Genomic DNA, 22,134 nt, shown 5'->3' with positions numbered 1-22,134 from the left:
TCCCTTACGACGGAATATCTCAGCCAGATTGCTCCAGTCGTTTATCTGACCATTGTGATGAGTGTGTCCCATGGACATAGGCGATGCTTGACGGGTTAATGAATACATCGGTGCCTACTCCGTATGTGGGTGGGGGGCAAAACGCAGCCAAAACCCCTTGATAGCCGTATTCACAGCCATTCTGGAGGGTTCTGTTGTCGGTAGTTCGTCAGCCACAATTCGGTCAATAGATCTCGAAATCTATTTCATAAATTCGGGACATTCGTGGAAATGAGGCCCTATCAATAGTGCATTTGAATCCAAGGAGCCGCGTCCCGGACGGCAAAGCTAAGTTACATTTACGCTCGGTCTACTCCGTACTATCAGACTGCTTTAAACGATCCTAGCAGACAGGCGATATTCTTTCACCTTCTATTACCTACGAAAGCAGCTCATGCATTCAATACTACGGATAACAAATCAGGAGACTACCATGACCTCTTCCACGAGCTTCTTATAAGGGGGTGGAGGCATGGAATTCGGAGTATTTGGGGGCTCGCTTGGGGGTTCATTCGGTGGTTGAGCTCTGAGATTTCACTCTTTAAGGCATCAAATTCGCTGAGAGCACTATGGAACTCATATTCACTGCTGGAGGCCTCCATCTTCAGTTGTTTCTTGTACGGAGTATTTTGCCAATTCAATTCCACCAGCATGCTGGTTTTGCTGGGGTTTATATAAGCTCAGCTAGTTAGTACAAAGACTTTATTAGTGGGTCGCCCATTTATCTTGTCCCACAAATTGGTATATATCAGCTCGAATACGGAGTACATAATAGTTAAACTTGCTTCCACCCTATCGTCAGCTCTATTGAGTGACCGTTGGTGAAAATAGGGACCTGCGCTGTACCCCTTGGGACCTTGTCCGCAGAAAAGGTCGTTTTCCCCCCAATAGCAAGCATGCCGTCAATCGCCTATCCAAGAAGAAAACAGTTAGAGACCAAATCAACAAGAGCATCAAAAAGACTCTTACCGTAAAAACACTAGGCTTCATTTCCGTGTCACATTCGAAAACAGATTCTAATATTCCACAGTCGCCTTTGCTGGAGCTGAGAGTGAAACCATCTCCGGAGGGAGTTGCAGTGAATGTGGCGCAAGTGCCTGTGCTGTACCATGTTCCATAGCTGATCAGGCACCCAGTCTTCCTACCTCCGGTGATAACCTCAAGGTGCCCTCTACCAGAGAAAGGGTTGCCGGTCCCCGTGGGTGAGGGGGAGCTTCTAGTCGATGTAGGTCCTGGACGTCTCGATGAAGTTGGACGGGATTTTCGCCTTTTAGGGAGATACTTTATTCCCCTAGCGGGGCAATTTGATGGCGAGCCACCTGATAAAAGAGTTAGGCAAGAGAGTAACCAAAGGACCTCCAAAGATATTGCCCGGTTTACGGTAATGGGGTACGAACCTGGTTTGGCAGACACATATTTTCCCGTCTGCAGGCTACCTTTGACATTGAAAAAGTACCAAACTTCATTCAATTGGGAGTTTCGGCACCGTAGTGTGACCTCCACTCCGTGAAGTTTTGTCAAGGTATCCTGGAGCTCTTTCAGTGTGTATGTTTTTGATGGATCAGGTTTGATTCCCGCCGCAGCTAAGACCTAAAATGTGCATTAATCGCTGTAGACGGGGGCCCAGAAACAGAACTCGCCAATGAACTAATAACTAATACTGACCTTGTAAGTATCCAGCCCCTTAAACACCTCCGTTGCTTTTTCAAGATAGTCAACCACTTCTGCCTGCGGCCGGTAATCTGAATAGCAGCTAGTTTCCAGAGTGCTGATACAAGTCCCATGTTTGTTCCACTCATGCTCCCAGAGGTCTGCATCGTTACCTTTCCAATCCTTCCAATACGTGCTCATATACTCAAGGAGCTCCGTCTTCCCATGAGCTTGCAGGATATCTGTGATATTGTTATACTGTCTGCTCCGGTCACAGTACTGCTCAAAAGAACCATCGCAGTTATCGGGCCTATTTCACAAGCTTTTAGCACCGCCTCTTCTTCGGCAGAGTCAACGAGAAAACGCAAACCGGAAGGTATATTAATTGACGCACCACAATCCGTGGAGAGTCCACGCATCCTCCGGGCCAGTCGCGGGATGCGCGTCCCAGAATTGAGTTAGGAGGAGTAAGCCGCCCGGGGTGTTGAAGCAGCAAGCATCCTTCACGGGGCGGGTATTATGGCAGCTTAACTCGACATCTGCAGGACACTGTTTCGAACTGCTGCCTGCATCCCTCAAGGGAATCTGAGAATCAACGGACGTAGCGATGGCGTGGAATGATGAGGTTAGCAGCAAGGCTGCGACGGCCAACCTCATGGTTTCCGGTCTTTTCCAGTAACTAATTTTGGCTTGATGGCTTGCGTGCGTGATTAATTGATTTTGCTTTTGCTGACAAGCAAATTATTCAACGAGTGACGAGGTGATCTGGAGGGCTATATAGTTCGTTGATAAATCCGGGGTCGAACGAAGATGCTGTACAACGGGCTGACCTGGATCACGAGACCCTCAAGCCTCACGGGGCGTCTGCTGGAAGTGTTTTATCCCATCTTGCCTCAATAATTTTGCAGGTGGTCAAAGCCAAATCAACTCGTTTCTTCATTCCCGGCTGGGTCATCTTGTGCCAGAGTGATGATTTGCTGGCTCTTCGCCATGGACGGCCCCAGGTATCGCCACTCAACTCAAATGCCTGCCGATTCGTGGACCCCATGTCCACTAATCTGCACGTTTTAGGGACCGGTTGGCAGGCGGTTGGCGGATTAAGATCTGGCCGTTTCTACAAGGCTGCAGACCGCGTTGAAAAGTAGTTTAGTTGACGTCTCACCAAAGGTGGTCCCAAATCGGGGTTAATATGTTTGGATGTCTAAATACCCACATATACACTGTATGTACGTTAAATCATAAGATAGGCAGACAACTTGCACCGGATATCCAGACTAAAAATAATAAGAATATTCGCATGGCTATCTTGTCAATGGTCTACTCCTCCCATCATGCAACCGAATAACGAAAGATTCTAATGACCGGAGCCTTTCGAAAAAAGTGACGAAATGAAAAAACAAATAGCTTGAATTCCAACAGGGGAATAAATTGGAGAGACACAATTGACGGAGAACTACAATCCGGCAACCAACATCAAGGCGTATCCAAGGGTGACCACGACAGCGAAGGATATCAAACTGGCCGGGACGCCTCGAGAAATGAAGTGTTTTACCCGAAGATACCGCTGTCCAGTTTCTGGCACTTCCATCATGATAGCAGCTATAACGCGTTGTTAGCTTGATGCGAAAGCAGGCCAGGATAGAGACCACTTACTCATATTTGGGAAGCCACTGGTGGGCAATCCCATCGCAATAGAGCACATTAGTGCAGCTCCCATTACCAACAGATTGGGATGCGGATGCTCCATGGCGGCACCAACTTCTTGGACTAGAGGGAGAAGAATCAGGGCAGCCACAGTATGTGAGATAAAAGTGGCGATGACCAGAATTAACGATGCAAAGGTCAGCATAACTCCATACAAGCTAAATCCCTGGACCTGGCTTGTGATGCCGCGAGCAATAGTATGCAAAAGGCCCGAAGAAGTGACTGCTTTTCCGAGACACAAGCCACCAGATGCGAGAATGATGATTGTCCACAAAAAATTGTTGAAGTCTTCCTTATTCAAAACGCCAGTACCAAAGAAAAGGACCAATGGGATGATGGCGATGACACCCATATCACCAAAAGTGCTCTCCATTTGATGGCTCACACACCATAAAACGATGGTGGCGAGTGTGACGATCGTGATAAACCACTGGACACCGGTGAATTTATCTTTGACTGCGCGAATAGGTACGATAGTTGTGCCTCGACCAGGGTGAAAGGTAACAACAAGAAGGATCCAAATGAGCATGATGCAGATGACGCAGACGGGTATCGAAATGAAAAACCATGTTCCCCAGCTGATAGGGGGGTACATATTCTGCAATGCAATGATATTTTGAGGCGACGCAATGGGAGAAGCAGCACCACCCACGTTGGACGCCAACGCAATCCCCAGCACTAGTGCTTTGGAGAAGCGCGAATCAGGTGGGAGATTTCGAAGCATGGGCTATTAATAGGAATCAGCATGAAATGCAGCAGGTTGAGATTATCATCACAACAAACCTGAATAATCGAGTAGCAAAGGACAGGAGCCGCCACATTGCTAATCCACATACTCAAAAACATACTGACGAACATATTCGTCACCAATACCGTCCGGGGCTTGGTCCCAGCTTTGCTTAAGACAAAAGTAGCCATGCGGCGAGCGATATCATGTTTGGATAGAGCGGCGGCAATTGTAAAGCCGCCCAGGAGTAACATGATAACAGAGGTCCACATGGAAGCAAAAACGGATTTTGCAGCATCTTTGGGCAGTAAGCGTGAGTTATCCTCTTCGGATCTCATCACCTGAAGGATAACAGCAAGAAAGGGGATCAAGATGGAGGTCACGAAGAGTGGAATAACCTGAAGACCTGGTTAACGGGCGATTATAGGAAAAAGATTCGGGATAAGCGCGCATACCTCTGTTGCCCATAATAAACTCACAAATATTAGCATCGCAAGGCAGTTTTGTTGTTCGGGTTCGGCCATAATTGGTACAGATAAGAGAACAATGAAGACAATTAGTATCGCAACCAAAGTTACAAAATTTGATGTCAGCATCCACCTTGGAACTGGACATCTGCCGACGGGAGTGACGATTTCTTTCGTTGAAGGCTCTTGCTCGTCGCCTTGTCGACGAGCAGCCTCCGCATCTTGAGCTCCTCCAAGCAGTGTTCGTCGGATGCCCATATTCGCAGCTTGCGCTTTTCGTTCAATCCCAATCATTTCCCGCCAAACGGTATTTCTCTCCCAAACGACATGTTCGCGAAGATGTAGTCGGAGTTCTCGTCTCGCAAGGGAAATATCACCTTTGGTGACGGTGTTCGCATAAAGCTGCTCGATTCTAGCAATTTTGTCATCCAGGTGATTAATTGTAGAATTCGTAAATGGATACGCAGTAGAAACAGAGGTGTTCATGTAGCCCCGCCTCAAATTTCGATCGAGAATTTTGTCGTACTTTTTCAACGCCTTTGAAAAGCCAGTGCGATTCAACTGGATGAAGGATTTGAGCCCACAAAGCGAGACATAAAGGCTGATGATATGCTTTTTCAAACTGACAGCAGCATTGTAGAGGGCTAACAGATGAGGATCATGATCTTGAGGGTGTCCGTGATCAGAAGCTACCCCTAAGAACCTAGAATCACTCATATCGCTTATTGCGTGGCCATCTAGCGCCTCTCGTCCTTCAGGGTCTCTTAGCGACATTGAGCGTCTTCGAATATCACGAGAAGGGAGTTCAGTTGTATCGTCGTCATCTTCGCTATCGTCGTCGTCTCTGTATGTATTTCCATCGCCAACTGAGTCGGTCGCCGCACTTGCCCTGTGTTCACTGGAACCTGCGCCGCGAACGGTGCTAGGCATTCGGCCAAAACTAAGGGTTCTTGATTTCACCATAGAGTCGGCGAGGTAATCCATATTATATCCAACACTGTCGGCCATGTAGGACTCTGCTTGTCCAATCACATCTTCCACCTCATGGAATAGATCCTGTTCCTTCGCATGGTAAAAAGAACATACTTTCTCCAGCTCGCTGTCTAACATTCGTTTGAATATAGAGTCCGTGTCAAGAGGCCTATCGAGTAAGGGAGCGCGCTCGACTTCCCCATCTTCTTGGAGTTCTGGGTGGTTAACTTGCTTCTCGAGAGAATATATTCTACGCAGATTGTAAAAGTCAGCATGAAGCCAGATAAACGAGAAAGTATAGGAATTAGTTGACGCCATACGCACAATTTCTTCAAATTGCTGTACGCAATATAATTCTCGCTCCAATCCGGCACAGCGTTGAACTGGATGCTGTGCGAGAACTTCATGATTTCTTCCTCTGTTGCTAGTCTTGCCAACGACTGGCGTCCAAACAGGTCTCGAAGACGGCTTCTTCGATTCAAAGAATCTTTATCCTCCGCTCCGTCTCCTCCGCCGAAATCATTGAGCACACTTCGTTTCTGCCCTCGGTCGTCCCTTGTAGGCCTGGGTTTTCCACGGCTGTTCCCCGTCCACTTCCTCGGCAGCTGAACGAGCCACCCCAGACGATCCGGGAAGTCTTTGTCGTGTGCCTTATTTCCGTTGAGGTGAGGCGAAGAGCTCCGACGAGGAGGTTTGGCGGTATTGCGATCAAATTCGACGAGCTCGATACTCCTCCGCGCTGGAGCCAGGGTTGCGGGTCAAAGCACGACGATGTCCCCACGGGGGTATTTCACGCTGGATGGCTATACACGGGTTGCGTTACTCAAAAAGCAAGCAGAAGCGACGGGTTGGGTTGGACCAATCCGTAGTCGGGCGTTTTTGCTTAGGGTGGTGCTTTGACGGCTCAGGGTTCGGGTGAGGTCAGCAGGATTTGTCTGGATCGCCGTTGGTGGGAACCGGGTCTTGGGCTTGGTCCTTGGTTCGAGAATAGAAATCCAGTTCGCGCGCTCGATCGACTCGAATTTCTTTTGCTTCAGAGGCCTTGTGATCTCTTCACAAACCATGGACACTGCTCTGGCTGTGTCGCTGCCAGTCTGCGGAATCGAAGTCTGGCCCAACACAGACGTCAGATCCCTGGTTGCTGAAGGAGTTTTGCAAGGATCATAGCCCGGCTGATCTGCGCATGTGCGGTTTCTCGGGAGGAATTGGGTGTGAGCCTGCCTGTCCGGCTGGCCGCCTGGATTCGCACCACCGCCCGTGCTGCGCTGGGACGTGCTGATTGGGATGTGGAATAGCGACAACTAATGGTCGTGGCGACAGGATTGTTTTTTCCATCATTCCCACGGGCCACGGACGAGAGCTGGTCTGCGCACGCACAGCCGCTGCAAACTCGACGCACACACAGTCAGTCACGTGTGTCCAGTGATGCCTGAGGCCGCCCAATGCTATTTGCACTTCAACTCACCAGCCCACGGACCTGGGATTCCTCAATATAAGGACGGAATTCTGACACAACAGAACGGCAGCAAAAGCCATAGTACATGATGTGGATGAAAGTTATAACACGCGATAAGTACTTTTCGATAGCCTTCAACGATTACCCTTACTTTGAATTGCCGTCCGATAATGATACCCTGCTTGATCACTTTGAGTGCTACAACGCTCGTGGTACCAGTTTTTCGTGGTCTGGCCATGTATGGTCCTTTTATACGCAGTACAAGGCTTCCATCATTTTCTTCTCGTCCCAACAACACCCGGCACACGACTACGTTCCTTTCCAACTCCGCGAGAAGAGCAGTTGGGAATTGATTCAGTGATTCAGTGGACGACCCACCCTGATGCCAAGCTGGCAAACTTGATCTACAGCTGGCTTCAATCCTCTGGCGCACCAAAGCCTCCAGTCAAAGGATGATAATCACCAACATTCAAACTCACATGGGAAGCAATTCAAGTGGGGTGATAGAAAATCTTTTCACGCCAGCAGGGGTCGATCTCATCCTTTTGCTGTGTGTGTCTTTCCTTCTCGATTGAGACGTTGCCAAGAGAATCCCGGCTTCTTAGAGGCTTGGCGCGGTGGGCCTTGCTGCAGATCGTTATCTGATTGATAAGATGATCTTATCTGATGCAGGTCCTCCCTCAGGCTCCCCGGTCAACAGCTCCGATTTCGACCTTGTCTGCCAGGATCCCAGGATGCAGGTCGGGTGAATTGGCAAATGAGCAAGATTCAGATGTTCCTCCGCTGCGGGGCTTCTTTGAAGGATGGTGGGCTGATTGAATCTGCCCCTCAAAGTGAACATAAAAAGGGCCTCCTTTCTTTTCTTCGGATGTCTGTTTCTGTTCACTTCGCATTCTATTAAAACTTTTACAGTGGACTATTTGACACCATGGCAGATACACAGCCAACACTCAGTGATCTCGCAGCTAAGATTACCGAGCTTTCCGAGACTTTCACTCGCCATCTCCGCGAGAATGACGTTCAACCCCCAACGTTTGCGGCTAATAGCCCCATCAGCTACAGCAAATTGACACCAGAAATGTTTTATATTCGCCAGATGCTAGCGGATGCGCTGATGGATATGTGGTATCTCACACAGGGGCCAAGCGAGAGCATTTTCAATTATGTTCATACTGTAAGATCGCCCAAGCCCTGTTTTGACCTATTCTGACGTCCAAAGTGCATGCCTGATGCTGCGGCTCTTAATATCATGAACTATTTTGATTTTTGGTCTGCTGTTCCTCTAGATGGCTCCGCTTCGTATGCAGACATTGCAAAACACACCTCTCTTCCACAGGATGTCGTTGAACGCGTCTTGGCGCATGCCACAACTCTACGCTTGTTTTCGGAAACGGAGCCTGGCAAGTCAACGTCACGCATTCAGCATACGTCCAGATCGGCTGCGCTGGCCCGCTCCCCTGGGCTGAAAGCTCTCGTTTCCACGATTCTGGACGACGCCGGCCCTCCTATGATGGTTATGAACCAGGCTCTGGAGAAATACAGTTGCGGGAAGCCTGCCTTGACCAAAGATATGAGCGAGACGTCCTTTGCCTTGCTTCACAGCGGCGGAGCATTCGGCAACTTTGCGAACTCTTGGGACTTTATCGAGAACGATGGCGAGGGAGAGAAAAAGGGGTGGCGACAGAGGAACTTTGTTGAATTTATGCGCTATCTCAAGGAGATCTTCCACCTCGAAAAAGCAGTATTGGACTCTTATGACTGGAAGGCGGCAGGGAAAATCACTGTGGTCGATGTGAGTACCCTGGAGCAACTGAAAAACGGTTACTTCCGTACCCAGGCTACCTTTACTTCTGAAATCCCTGCGAAACTTTTTCACTAATGGTAGTCACCTAGCTTGGCGGCTCGGGAGGCCATGACGATATCGCGTTAGCGCAAGCCTTCCCCGACCTCACCATCACAGTTCAGGACTTACCCGAAGTCAAGCCCACATTTGAAGCAACAGTCCCCGCAGACCTCAAATCCCGCGTATCATTCATGGAACACGACTTTTTCAAACCCCAACCCGTCCAAGCAGACATCTACATGCTCAAACTTATTCTCCACGACTGGCCAGACCACGAGTCCGTTCAGATATTGCAGGCTCTACGGCCAGCCCTGAAGCCCGGTTCTCGTGTGCTTTTCATCGACTATGTCGGCAAGCAGGGCGAGACGGAAGGCTCACCGCTGCCCCGCTCCATACAGCAGATGGGCACGGCGACGGATCTGAGGATGATGGCGCTGTTTAATGCGAAAGAGCGTCCTGTTGAGGCTTGGAGGGACATCTTCCGTGCTGCGGATGAGCGGTTTGAGATTGTGCGTCTGGAGGCTAACCCATTGACATTCTTTGTGGTGATTGAAGCTGTCTGGCGGGAGTGACGAGATTGTTTAGAGTAACGTCCAGGTTGGAGCGGACGCGTTACCTTCCCACAAAAGTGATTGATATCGTGTTTATACATTCAGCATGAAATGAAAGCAGAAGCCTTTGGGTGTCTCCTGTAGGAAGCGCTATTTGAAGCTTCCTAGTCTAGAGCCTTTGGAATGCACGACTAGCTAGTAGCGTCTAATTTGTAAATAGTGCATATATGGAATGTAACATTATGGCATATATTCGTTTCCTCAAAGCACGTATATACGTACACACAATTCGACTACAAACCTCCTTACTACAACACATAGTTCGTAGACAATGAGACTGCCGTCTAATCACGCCCATGCTCGCGATCCCAATCTGATGAGGATTAGTTAGTGTCATCATTTCCCTAAAAGCGGGCCGCAATTGCCAAAGTGGTAGTAGCTAGGACCACAGGAGCTGGGACTTACCTTTCAACCATTTCTTCACAAACTCGATCTCTTGGGCCTGGGACCTTTCTTTGATCCGATCTGGTGGGAAGTCTGGGGTGGTTTCATTTGGGGAATACACCGTTCTCATCCCCTGGTGAAGAGTGTTAGAATGTATTCCAGCGCTGAGATATGAGTTGTGGATGAAACTTACAGTGGTGAACGGCGTCGGGGATCAGGATGAATGGCTTATCGAGGGTGCTTCTACGAGGCCGGGCAAAGGTTGCGTGTGGTGAAGCCTCCTTCCACGGGTCGGCCTCTCCGTCAATGATAGCGAGGCGCGGGTATTCGATGTTGAAGCCACCGTATTTATTGATGCGTCTGACATCGGCCTCACCGTGGAGGTTGTAAGCTTCACGGCAGGTGGTGGTTGTGTACTTGAGGTCGATCAGTCGAGAAACCAAAGGCTTAATGAATTTTGGAACACCGCTTCCGGTTTGGAGGAATCCCCATCTGAGTGGAAGATATTAGCATTCAACGAACCCCCTTGATCGCCAAGCAAGGATGCAAATGTACTCACTCAGTGCAGACCTGGTAGTTCCACAATCTCCACTCCTGTCTGGTGTCGTCCCGCTTGTAGAACGCTGGATCATGAGTGCCGAAGCAAGTGTCAAGAGTGCTTCCTCGGCGACGGCAAGGAGCGACGTAAGTGGCATTAACATAGGCAGCATAGTTGAGGAGGCGGTTCTTAAGCTGTCTTCCATGGCGACCATATTTACCTGCTTTGATCAATTCGGTGGCAAGCTTCTGCTGCTCGTCTGATACCGGGTAGAGCAAGCGATCGGTGGTGATTGTATCGCAATACCTGAAGAAATTCTTTCCGGAAATAGCGGGATCCCAGTTGGTGCTTTGCCAGCCGGAGATGCCGAAGGAAAGGACATTCGCGAAGTCGTCAGTGTGGGTTAAATCACCAAGACTGAAGAATTCCTTGAGTTTTTGGGTGGTCTCGCGGTTTCTGCCGCGGAGAGCAATGTTATCCACCAGGTCGACGAAAGTCTGAGTTTGTTTGACGCAGTGCTGTGGAGCATGTTGGCGGGTGGGCTCATAGTATTGCCAGTAGTGCCAGATGGCTTTGGTCACACCAGAAGATGAGATTGCTCCCCAGAAGATCTCTGGGTACTCAACGCGAAGCAGAGCCTAATAAAGCAATTGTCAACGGGGATATGGTACTAGTATGAGGTTTTTAACTTACAACTTGCGCGCCGGCATAGGATCCACCGTATAGAATGTGCGGAGTCTTTGGGGCCGTCAAATCCTTATCCTCGAGACCTTTGAACACGACATTCTTGGAGAAGTACGCCGAGTCGGCCATAGCCTGCTCGGTTGTCAAGAATCGCAAATTTTTGGTGGAAAAGTCCTTTGTCGGGATACTGGTTCCATAATAGCGGTGTTCCAACACAACGCCAACACCGTTTGTGGCCTTAGCGAGCTGGGCCAACATTCCTTTCTGCAGGAACGGCAAACGGCCTAGGAAGAGTCAGTCCAGTAACAATTAAGAAATTCGGATATATGATATGACCTTGGCCGCTAGTCTCTCCGCCATGCAAAATGATCACGGGGCCGCCCTTCTTATAGTGGCTCGCATCGTACCAGTAGCGGAGTTTGAACGTCGCATTTGAATGAGGCTCATATCTATCCTCGTTCTGGAAGTGATCCAGAGGAATTGATATTGTCTGTTCTGGATATAGGTCCGTCAAGTCGCGCTTTGCCAAACCGTAATCAGATGAAGACTCGGTCTAAATTGCATGATTAGCCTCTGCTCTCCGTCACTCGCAGGTATTTAGCCAGGAAAAGTAGCGAAACATACAAATAATCCATATTCACCGATTGGAACGACAGGTGGGCGAGCTTGAATTGTAGCCGCCCACAACAGCAAGCAAGCCCCGATTTTGAACACCATGGCGGCGACAGAGAGTATAACGACACAGCTGCCTGGGAACTGCGACTCCAGCAAACCCCGCTAGATGTGAGGGCCAGGGAGCCAACCAGTTTAAGTACTGTCGGCAGTGAATACGATGTCATTCGAGGTAACCCCATCTCGCCGCCGACTCTCACCTCGCCGCCGACTCTCACCTCGCCAACAGACCCTAGAAAACGGGCTCACGGCGCAGTTTGCCATGCATTTTTATTCTGGGTTCAGTGACTGACGGGGATCCACCAGGGTAGCACTGGGGACGATCTTTGCAGAAAAAGCGAGTGTTGTTTGGGGAATTCGTTTTCCGATGCCCCTGGACACTCGGGGATGAGTTGACCTGGAATCCTCACAGAACCGACCCAATCCGTGCACTAAGCTGAATCGAGTAGGTTCCAAGCATTTTCGCCATGGCGCTATCGCACAATTGGCATGTCGATCACCCTTGCGTCTGCCGTCTTTGCAAACGCACTTTGGCAGACTGCCATCAAGCAGTTGCCGTCATTGGTCTTTCGGGGCTTTTGCTGTTGCACAGCAGCGCACTTTTCAGCGCAAGAAGCGTGCAGGCAGCCAGAAAGCAGCAACAAAAGTGACGGGTGACCTTGACAGCGGTAAGCTTGAAAGTTGGGGTATCCCTGCGTTTACGAGCGAAGTGAGAACCGTTCCAGAACACTGCACGGATGCCAGAGGAGTTGAGGGCACCATTTGATATCTCGGCCCAGGATTGCGCCGAGTGAGATTGCGCAGAGAGGATCCCCACGGAAAATTAACGTGAAAAGCGCTAATAGATGAAATTCCCAAAAACAATCGAAACGCTGCAATCCGAAGTTTGTGGATCTTGTTTGTCAATTTAGTTAGTGACGACTAACGGGAGGCGGCACAGCGAATTTCCGCAGCCGAGGAAGCATTCAAACGGCGCATCAAGTGATTCCGCTGTTGTTTTGCAGTCGCTTCTCACATCAGGCCGGTTTATGAATTAGTAGTCTCGGAAAACCGCTTCAAAAGGTAGTTTCTGCTCCCCGATAACGATGGCCGTTCATAAGCGGGCATCCGTGTTGAGCTTTTGCATCCTGGCCTTTGGGTGCTCGAGAGGAATCTCCGTGTCAAACAGAAGCGCGGCGAGTTAGCAATAACCTGTATGCACTCGAGTCTGGATTGTTTTGGCTACAGGCCCATTTTGTGGACTAAAACCTGCGCATCGTTTGCCAGCCCAGCAGAATTGTAAAGGCCAACTGCAAACGCTTTTGGTGCCATTGAAAGGCGGATCTCCCCGGGGCCGGAGGAGCTTAGAAGCCCAGCTTCATCATCTGGCATGCGGTTTGCATGCGGGCCAATTTCAATGCGTGTTTGTCGCATTTACTCCGGACGAAGGAGAGCGTGGTCGTCTGTTGCGGTGAAAGCTGAATATATGTTTTGACGGCAGCACGCCCAACAAGCTCCGGGATTGCCTCTTGCGGACGACCGAGCTAGAGAAGGCCCAAGCGTTTCGAATCCATCCAATCAGAATTGAGAGGTATGCCAAGAATTAGCAAGAATTACTCATTGCGCATAAGTGGATCTAGCAGCGAGCACCTATTGGCCAGCCCTCCGCCTTCCGCGCATTACACAGAGGCCGGTTTGGTCATGTAATTTCCGTAACTATGTATTCAACACCAGCATCTGGACATATACTGTAGATCGAGCTGAAAGGACGCATCGACAGGAGAGTTAGCAGTCTTCTTGAACGGAATGAGAGCGTAGAGCCAGCACTCAACATGAGTCATCTATACTCATCCATGACAACCGCTTGCTAACCCTCTCTCACCCTCAGTAATCGCATGGCTTGAAGTAGAGGATACTGTTTTGATCGAGTAGACAACGTATGTATAAATCGGCTTCAAGTAGTCCAAAACCATGGTAGAAGCCGTTGTAGCGAAGCCGATAAGACTCTATTGCATGTAGCGAGAATTGCAAGCGAATTCGTTTGAGAAGGCAAGTTGCACTCTGTCCAATATTCCCCAGGTACACTTTACAATACTAGAAGGATATGAGGATACCATCTCCCAGCTGATAGATATGGACTCGTCTTCTCCTATATTCTATTCTCAGGAAAAAAGGAATATAGGCGTGGACAGATCCCAATCCTATGACGCGGTCTCCAGCAGAGGTGTAAAAATAGGAAGAGCACCAATTTGGGGATTTACAATAGGAGCCGACATCATCTGATCCTTGTTCCTCCGGGCACACAGTCTCTGTCACGATCTCGAAACAATCTTGATTCTCAGTTTAACTATTACCCGGCCGTGCTAACTTTCCACTTGCAAACTCAATGTAGGGCGACATCCCCAAACGACTAGCTACATCCTCGACTTCTTCCCAAGCATCCCCCTCAGCGCCGTAACTTCACCTTCACACTTCGCAACCCGCACTTTCAAGTCATCCCGTTCTCGACCGACTTCTTCTAACGCCCGCTCTAACTGTGCAATTCGATCTTGCTGTCTCTGTCTGAATCGCCTGGCAGCAAGTGTATTCCGCCGTCGTTTATCAGCTGCAGCGTCGACCTGATCGGATGAATCGGACTGTGGTCTTTTCCGGCGCAAGCTCGATGAACGCGTTGCATATTCTACCGGACTCTGTGTCATAGACGACGACGGTGAGCCCGACTTGGGCGGCACTACTGTATCGGAAGAAACGTGAGCAGGTGTAGGCTGAATAGGTTGCAGGTTTGACAAAGGGCGCTGAGCCCTAGTCTGCTGACGCGAATTTGAAGGACCCAATGAAGCGGGTGAATAAGTATAGCTCATTGACTTAGATATCGGGTCATTGTTTGAAAGGCCTCGTAGATAGTCTAGTAAACTATTAGCAAACCGAATTCGTTTATTGAAATGAATAACTTTTTGACTCACCTTGCTGAAAATCCAATGCATGCTTCGGTTCGAAGCGATGATGATAGGCTTCACCATCAATCAAATCATCCAACCCCGCAAGGTCGACCGAAGTGCCCAAAGGCCCCGAAGCCTCAAGGCCTGAAATAATCTGTCTCTCTCCACCATCAAAATTCAAAAACTCCGCCCACGAAGGCGTCGACGTGACAGAATGCTCCGACGATCCATAGCCCAACGCCGGTACGCAATTCTGCTCCGTAAACCCCCCTCCATCACTCGCAAACAACCCATCCGGCAGGTCTTGAACGTAACCGTGCAAATGATTCGAATCCAATAATACTTCGCTATGCAGTCCTCCTCCAGTCGTACCAACTCCCCCGCTCCACCCCTGGTACGACGAACAGCGCCCTTCACCATGGCGGTTTGAGAGCGCCGAGGCGTTCAACCGCCCGGACGACTGGGCGGAACGATCTAGAAGCAACGTCTGCAGATCCCATTGTGGCAGGCCAGAGGAAATAGTTGGGGTGCGGGGGGAAGAAGCCCTTGATGGGCGTGTGAGAGAACAGGCGCCTTTGGAGTGTTGAAGGAGAGTCGAGGACAGAAGGGCGGAGGTTCTCCCTTTTATGCTGGTGCGGCTAAGGTTCTGCGGGGTGGGACGGAGCCCTTGTCACGGAACGTCATGTTTTGTATGTATGGAAACAGGGATAGATTACAACAGTATCGAGGTCTCGGCGGATCATCAATGACAAGTGAAATTCAGCCCCGAGATCTGTGTCGATCATGATCTACCAGAGTCGCCGCGAAAGGAAGTATCAAGATACTGATGATTGCCACTACGAGAACTGTGGCCTCGCAATTGAGCCCTAAAGCCAAACCAATGCTCAGAGGAACTAATAATATACATATCTCAAGTGTCACCCCAAACACCTTCGTAGAAAATGGAAACACCATATTCTACTTCCGAACAGCGTACCGAATATTTGCTCTCGCAGTCGCACCCGACTTGTGAATTTGTGATCTCCTCTCCCACACCGAACTCCTACCTTCCGCAACGGCAACCAGCTCGTTTGCGACTCTTACCGCAAACTGCGAATTCTTCCTCTTTTCCGAAGCGTCGAGAATCCACTTGATAGCAGCTCGTCGTCTTTGACGCTGCTTGAGTGGCCGCGGAATAGGCAGTGTCATACCACCACCTGCCATTCCTTTGAATTGACGGATTTTGATAATCGGAGCAACTGAGTCGACGATTAGAGTAAGATACAAGATTGGATTAAGCGGCAATTGAGGGGCCGGCGGTCCCGGGAGGAGAGGGCGCATAGGATTGACAGCTGGTGGAGGAGAGGTGCGGAGGTGATGTAAAATCGAGTTCATGTTCTGCGCATCGAGTTAGTTCAAATATCATGTTAGAGCTCCAAGAGCGGAGAAAGCAGTGCATATACAAGTATAGGTACACACCTTTTGAGCGAGTCCCAACTTGCCATCCTTCATAAGCATTTTCGTAAACTGCTCTACGATATCCTCATATCGTTTTTTAACATGCTCCGTTTTGGGTAATTTCGTCGTCGGCGGCTCAAATTTATAACCCTGTTTGATTTCAGGATCTACATTGCTTTCAGCGGCTGCAATCATCTCAGCTACTGCAGCAACGGATGGCTCCACAGTCAGTTCCTGTGCGGCCCGCATATTCTGCACCTCCTCCTGTCTCAGCCGGGCAGACGTCGAAAATGAGCGAGATCCACCGTTATTTTGGGATGCAATTTGGTCCCGCAAAACTTTGGGCATGTTCTTCAAAGCGTCCTTATCCCGTTTTAAAATCTAACATTTCGCGCGAACCCATCAGCAAACAATCCCGGCAAATGCAAGAAAAGGAGGATAGGCACAAGAAATTCCCTCAAAATCAAACCAAGGGCAAAAATAAATAAGTCAGCACTCACCTCTCCTACCGGTGTTCCCTGCTCCAGCTCCGGTCCCCCAACTTCACCACATCTCTTCTCCAATATCCTCGCGGTCTCCGCCGCTTCTTCACTAACGGAAGATAGCTGATCCTGATTCGGCCCCCGAGCTTCATCAGCCACATCCTTCCCATCCTTCCCTTCTCCACTACCGCTCGACGTAGAATTCATCCGGATCTGACACGGCCGCGCACCAATCCTAGACACCAAACCCACGCGGGGAGTTGTGCAACCTTGAAAGGCGCCATCGTAAGCCCGAACAGCGCCGGTTTTCGAAATGGAGGATATTTGCACACGGCGAATTGCCGCTAGCAGGTTGATTCGCGGCGGCATGGTCTTATATGCTCGGTTGCTCGAGTTTGTGGCCGAAGCTCAGAGAGAAACTGGTCCAGGCCAATATCTCTCCCAATCCAGGTTCCCGGTCCTGTGGGACACGTCAAATAATTGTCTCACTCCTTTCAATGGCGAATGATGGGGCCACTCAATGTAAGAGCGTCGCGAAATGGAAGTGTGTTTCTTGCCGCATTCTGGCTTTCTCTCCGCCATCAAAAAGTTCATGTATCACGTGATTGCAAATTGACTTTCAAAATGAGATATTTGTCCAATGAAATCAAAATATCTTCATAAACAAGCCAATAAAGAATCAAGACATCCACCCAATGGGAGCCCGCCCCCTTCCCATCATTTCCTAAGGTTAGCACATCCCCAGTCCGACGACATCATACGTTTTGAATATCAGGCCAATCGCTATTAGAGATTAGAATTCTTTTCATTTTAATACCAGCGCAAACCGAGTCCCAATCCACCGAGCAACCAAAAGAAAATAACCGCCGGGTTATGGACTTAAAATCGCCCACGATATAGGTACACACATGCAACAAAAACCAAATGGGAAACCAGATATCCTCGCCAGTCAAAAAATAAATTTCACATATGAAATGTTGTTAGGCTCTGCCTAGCAGTTGTGCGCCCAAAACAGCGGGTTCCAGCTTTCTGCAAGCAGCTGGACGTATATCTCAGAAAGGAAAAAGAGTGTGTTGTGCAACGTATTAAACTTGAGTTCAAAGCGAAGAAGAGGACGAAGTGAGCATACGGATCAAAGATGGAAGGTCCTGGGCATCGTCTGGATAAACATAGAAGGCGAGAGCAATAATCACGTACCTGTTCCCATACAGTTAGCCACTTAATCCTGACCGTCTGGTAATATAGGGAAACTGGAGCAGGAGCAAGGGGTCTTACATTCCAAGGCACAAGCCTCCTTCGAGATAATTGGATTTTCCATCCTGAATGAGTAACGTAACCACAAGCCCGGACACGAAAAATGCCACCGTCTCGAACATCTGAAAATGCAGTGTCATATCGCGATTGAGGATCCAGCCGAGAATGACGAGAAACGGTGTGACGAACAGCGCAATTTGTAAGCTGCTACCAATCGCGACGCCGATGGCAAGGTCCATCTTGTTTTTATATGCCACCACGATCGCAGTGACGTGCTCGGCAGCATTGCCTACAATTGGGATAAGGATAAGGCCGATGAACGTCCTGCTGATATGTGCCGATTCAACGATGCTATCAATAGTGCCAACGAGGAGATCTGCACAGACTGCAACAGCCAGAGTGACCACCAGTAAAGCGACACCAGCGGCCCATGGGTTGAGAATTCGAGATTCATCTTCGTGCGACCCCTCCACGTTATGATTCTGCCCTTCCAGGGCAGCTCCAGATTGACTTTCAAACAGATCCGAGTGGGATTTCAGTTGGAAGTACAGATACATGATGTATACAATTAGTAAGATAATTGAAGTTCCGTGCGATAGGACCAGGATATTGCGTTGCGGATCGGATTTTGATGTGGCCAAGGCCGCATAGAGTGTTGCTGGGATGATCAGCGATGCCGATGCGACGGCCATGAGTGATGACATTGTCGAAGCGACGGTGGAGTTGAAGGTCTGCTCATGGTGCTTGAGGCCACCAATGAAGAAACAACAACCCAGGACAAGAAGGATGTTGGACAGGATGCTACCCAGCATACTGGCTTGGACAATTCTAATCTCATTCTTTTGAAGCGCGATAATGCTCACCTATTTTCAGCCAAAAGAATACTCGTTAGAAACTTCCAAGCGCTTGGGAACATCGGAGAACGCAATTGGAAACGTACAATGAGCTCCACGGCATTGCCAAACGTGGCATTCAGCAGTCCACCAAGAGTTTCACCAAGAGTAGCGGCGAGCTCTTCCGTCGCGAAGCTCAGTAGGGAGGCCAGGGGGATAATTGCCAAAAAGTTGAGAACAAAGGTAGTGGTGGGATTCCAGCCAACGGTGCCCGACACGATACCCAGCGGTACGAAGATCAATAGGATATTCACATAGTTGCTAACGAGGGTAGCATAGCTGAGATAGAATGCCTCGGATGGCACGCGCACCCAAACTCGACGATCACTCCGGTACCACATTAATTTATTAAAAACCGATCGGGGAGGGCTCGAACCCCGGCGGTTAAGGAGGCCGGTGTGTTCATTCGGGCCAATCGACCCGTTACCGCTCCCGGGATCATGGTCACCGTGGGACGGCATCGAGGAAGTAGAACGACGGGTTGTATGGCGGCGAAATTGAGATTGATAATTCGGTCCAACAACTATCAGTCGACACAACGACGCAAGCACAAGTGTTAGCTTTTGACAGCGATGCTTGAGTCTTCTCCAGCGCTTATTTCCCAGGACGCAAAACGAGGACCTCTCAGGCACAGCTTTTCACGACAGTCTTCGAGATTGATAACAAAAAAAGAAATATGAAGGAGTAACAGCCGGTGTTGTCCGCAACGCCAACGACTGTTTGAAGCCTGTGGTATGACGTAACTGAGACTGGTTGGGAGAGCAGGATTAAGGAGTAGTAGACTTGACGCCCACAGTCAAGGCAGCAGCGGTGAATAGGAAAGAGAATAACGGTATGGACATACCCATGATTCGGGACAGAAGATGGATTTTGAGGGAAAAAGCGCAGCTGTGAGTTGGACCACGAGGTTGTGGGTGCGGTGGCCGGTGGTTGGTGGTTGCGCTCAAACCAGGTAATAACTCCACTAGCTCAAGGCGCTCTCTATGTCTCGGCTCCCTTCAGGAGGTCAAGCGCTGATGGTGCGATCTGGCTAGTCTTCTGTCACCCAGAGCTTAAAGCCCAAATCGCGAACAAGACAAGACGAGCTTGCAGCGGTCGCAGCTTGGCTCTCCAGCAGCTCCAGGCTTGACTGCGTGAGCAAAGGCGGAGTGGGTCGGGAGGTGTGATGGACTCAGAGGCGGTGCACTGGGGGGACAGTCGTCAAGGATAGCACTCGGGGAGGGGAATTGCGGAATGCGACGGTTGAGATTGCGGGGTTTCCAGGGCCTGCGATCAGGAGAATACGACGTGCTCGCAGGCAGATGAATCATGAAGACGCTTTCAGGGACGGCGAGCAACTTATTGTTTGTACCAACCACACCAGGCAAACACAGCAACAGTCCGGTCACAAAACGTGCTTGAAGCGGCCTTGCACAGCCCCAATTCATGCCGCCAAGACCGACGCCAAGCCCATCCCTGCGGTGTGATCGCCGCCAGCATCAACGACGCTCCAACCGTGTGCGCTGTCAGCACCCGTTTCCCGAGGTGAAAGAACGCAACAGCTCATCAGCACTTCCTTTGAAAAGGACGGTGAGCAGCTGCATCATGCAGGATGCCCTCCCATCAGCATGCACCGCCATGCCCAACTCAACCGCGCCTGGAAGCCTCTTGCCAGTTCATCGCTCCTGGTCTTGGACAGTGGGACGTAATAGGCGGCTGGCGGGAAGTTCGGAAGCGCGCCTTTTTGTTCCAGGGTTCTGTTTCCCGGCCCTGCGCTTCTTGCTTGAGCTTCCTTTTGCTATGTTTCCCATCAGTCGAGATACCTATGTAAACCAGTGCCTTGACGTCACTGACAGTCTGCCTCAGAAATTCCTAACCTGTCAAGATCTGCGTTACACCAACTCACGCGTTAAATGCATGCGTGCTTCTGTACGACTTTAGGCCATTCGCGCGATCGTTTGTGGCTTGTCCTTTCCACGGCCGTCGACCTTTGTCCTAGACGAGCACACCGCCGCGACGAGGTCTAACGATCGACTGGAAAACGATGTGCGCAGGTATGGAGTTTGAATGTATGTAAAAGCGTACATCATTAGCCACCATAGCACCGCCTCCGGTGAGCAGTGGAACTTACTACTGGGAAGACGCAGAGAGGAAAGATCTGAGGTCGCAGAGCGGCTGGTCATGATTAAAAAGGGATCCACATAGGTTAAACCGCTTTAACGTTACACGAACGCCGTCACTGCCACCCATCTTCGGGGCCGCGGGTTCTTTTGACAGCTGAATACGGGAGATCTCACCTATAGCCCTGCGAAAGGGGGCAGAAAGGAGTTATATCTTCAAGTCGCTCGACGTTTTCACACTGCGAAGCGAAGAGGAGATTTACCCCATGTCAATGCTTGGAGCTATACCAGGTATTCACACATATGTTCTTGACAGTGTATGTAAACATCGCAGTAGTACGGAGTAGAGAGTATCCGTTTAACCGATGCGTGTACTCCGTATACATATACATATAAGCCATATCTGTATACTAGCAAGTTGTTGAACGACTGCGCATGCAATAACTACCTGACTGTTAACCACAATAATACAGACAGCAACTACTAGATTATCAAACAACTCACCTAAGATGAGGAGAAATTGAACTGAGATCAAGCTTTAGTGGATTGTAGAAGGAGCGTAGATTGCCGGTGAAACATCCTCGATTGTTTTAAAGTTAGAAATAGATAACAAACAGATGCTTGAGCACACCAGCGGCTTTTCATCGCAAGACTCTCCGCATTAAAACCAGCACTCTCCAACCCACCATCCATCCTCCACTCCGAAAGAAAAGAAGAATCAAATCGACTAAGGAGCGACTGTAGGAAATATCAACCGCCACCAATTCCTCCCCCGATTCCTCCAGATATCCATCGCCATCGATCAGGTTTATATCGCATATCTCTTCCGAAAGCTTGCTGAGAGCCCCGCGAGAAAAGTTTCAGTCGTTTCGCCGTAGTAAAATCTTAGAACCGCTGCAGGCGAAAGGGGTTTGGTGTCATGTCGGAAGAGGCGAACTCGTTGAAGGCATTTACAAGCCAACAAATTGGATGGGCTGCTCCATGTTGGCAGAGCAGTATTGGGACTATCAGTGCAGCCGCTTGTTAGTATCCTTTCATCCGTCTTTACCAGATAATGCTGTCCAGGGAGTACTCACGCCGTTGCTGTTGTTGCAGCAGACGATGAGGCTGTTGCAGCTGACAGAGCTGCCAGCGAGCTTGGAGCAGGTGGTTCCGATGGCCTCAGAGGGAGCGCAGCAGAAGGCATCGCCGGAGGAGCAAGAGATTGACTGGTAGGTTGGTGGCGTGGGTGGGCGGGATGGACGGCCGGGACGTCCACGGCCAGCTTCAGCGCCAGCAGCGGCGAGAGCAACAAAGGTGAGGGC

The 22,134-nt window shown here is 49.8% G+C and overlaps 8 protein-coding genes across 8 annotated transcripts; 2 read left to right on the top strand and 6 right to left on the bottom strand.

Moving 5' to 3' along the window:
- Window positions 1–814: 814 nt before the first annotated feature.
- On the bottom strand, window positions 815–2,346 carry UREG_06570 (ribonuclease Trv; the record flags this gene model as incomplete). Its single annotated transcript, XM_002583557.1, has 5 exons — window positions 815–949; window positions 1,009–1,358; window positions 1,437–1,629; window positions 1,705–1,999; window positions 2,084–2,346. The coding sequence occupies 5 exons, from the start codon at window positions 2,344–2,346 to the stop codon at window positions 815–817; spliced, it is 1,236 nt and encodes a 411-aa protein (XP_002583603.1).
- A 796-nt stretch (window positions 2,347–3,142) lies between these two features.
- UREG_06569 (uncharacterized protein) lies at window positions 3,143–5,966 on the bottom strand (the record flags this gene model as incomplete). Its single annotated transcript, XM_002583556.1, has 5 exons — window positions 3,143–3,288; window positions 3,343–4,120; window positions 4,177–4,518; window positions 4,600–5,809; window positions 5,884–5,966. The coding sequence occupies 5 exons, from the start codon at window positions 5,964–5,966 to the stop codon at window positions 3,143–3,145; spliced, it is 2,559 nt and encodes an 852-aa protein (XP_002583602.1).
- Window positions 5,967–7,943: 1,977 nt separating this feature from the next.
- Window positions 7,944–9,430, top strand: UREG_06568 (uncharacterized protein; the record flags this gene model as incomplete). Its single annotated transcript, XM_002583555.1, has 3 exons — window positions 7,944–8,189; window positions 8,235–8,807; window positions 8,909–9,430. 3 exons carry the CDS (start codon window positions 7,944–7,946, stop codon window positions 9,428–9,430), a joined length of 1,341 nt encoding a protein of 446 aa, XP_002583601.1.
- A 323-nt stretch (window positions 9,431–9,753) lies between these two features.
- Window positions 9,754–11,792, bottom strand: UREG_06567 (uncharacterized protein; the record flags this gene model as incomplete). The annotated part of the gene is made up of 7 exons (XM_002583554.1): window positions 9,754–9,782; window positions 9,875–9,946; window positions 10,047–10,345; window positions 10,413–11,029; window positions 11,085–11,359; window positions 11,412–11,628; window positions 11,700–11,792. 7 exons carry the CDS (start codon window positions 11,790–11,792, stop codon window positions 9,754–9,756), a joined length of 1,602 nt encoding a protein of 533 aa, XP_002583600.1.
- Window positions 11,793–14,140: 2,348 nt separating this feature from the next.
- UREG_06566 (uncharacterized protein) lies at window positions 14,141–15,085 on the bottom strand (the record flags this gene model as incomplete). The annotated part of the gene is made up of 3 exons (XM_002583553.1): window positions 14,141–14,631; window positions 14,690–14,819; window positions 15,038–15,085. 3 exons carry the CDS (start codon window positions 15,083–15,085, stop codon window positions 14,141–14,143), a joined length of 669 nt encoding a protein of 222 aa, XP_002583599.1.
- A 537-nt stretch (window positions 15,086–15,622) lies between these two features.
- UREG_06565 (uncharacterized protein) lies at window positions 15,623–16,953 on the bottom strand (the record flags this gene model as incomplete). The annotated part of the gene is made up of 3 exons (XM_002583552.1): window positions 15,623–16,042; window positions 16,124–16,483; window positions 16,603–16,953. The coding sequence occupies 3 exons, from the start codon at window positions 16,951–16,953 to the stop codon at window positions 15,623–15,625; spliced, it is 1,131 nt and encodes a 376-aa protein (XP_002583598.1).
- Window positions 16,954–17,681: 728 nt separating this feature from the next.
- Window positions 17,682–19,072, bottom strand: UREG_06564 (calcium/proton exchanger; the record flags this gene model as incomplete). The annotated part of the gene is made up of 3 exons (XM_002583551.1): window positions 17,682–17,781; window positions 17,860–18,701; window positions 18,779–19,072. The coding sequence occupies 3 exons, from the start codon at window positions 19,070–19,072 to the stop codon at window positions 17,682–17,684; spliced, it is 1,236 nt and encodes a 411-aa protein (XP_002583597.1).
- A 1,682-nt stretch (window positions 19,073–20,754) lies between these two features.
- On the top strand, window positions 20,755–21,354 carry UREG_06563 (uncharacterized protein; the record flags this gene model as incomplete). Its single annotated transcript, XM_002583550.1, has 3 exons — window positions 20,755–20,779; window positions 21,014–21,147; window positions 21,304–21,354. 3 exons carry the CDS (start codon window positions 20,755–20,757, stop codon window positions 21,352–21,354), a joined length of 210 nt encoding a protein of 69 aa, XP_002583596.1.
- Between the last annotated feature and the right edge of the window lie 780 nt (window positions 21,355–22,134).

The sequence above is a fragment of the Uncinocarpus reesii genome, genomic scaffold, assembly GCF_000003515.1.
Source record: "Uncinocarpus reesii 1704 scaffold_4 genomic scaffold, whole genome shotgun sequence".
NCBI lineage: Eukaryota > Fungi > Ascomycota > Eurotiomycetes > Onygenales > Onygenaceae > Uncinocarpus > Uncinocarpus reesii.
The sequence above is the reverse complement of the archived record's forward strand: the minus strand, read 5'-3'. Positions and strand labels throughout refer to the sequence as shown.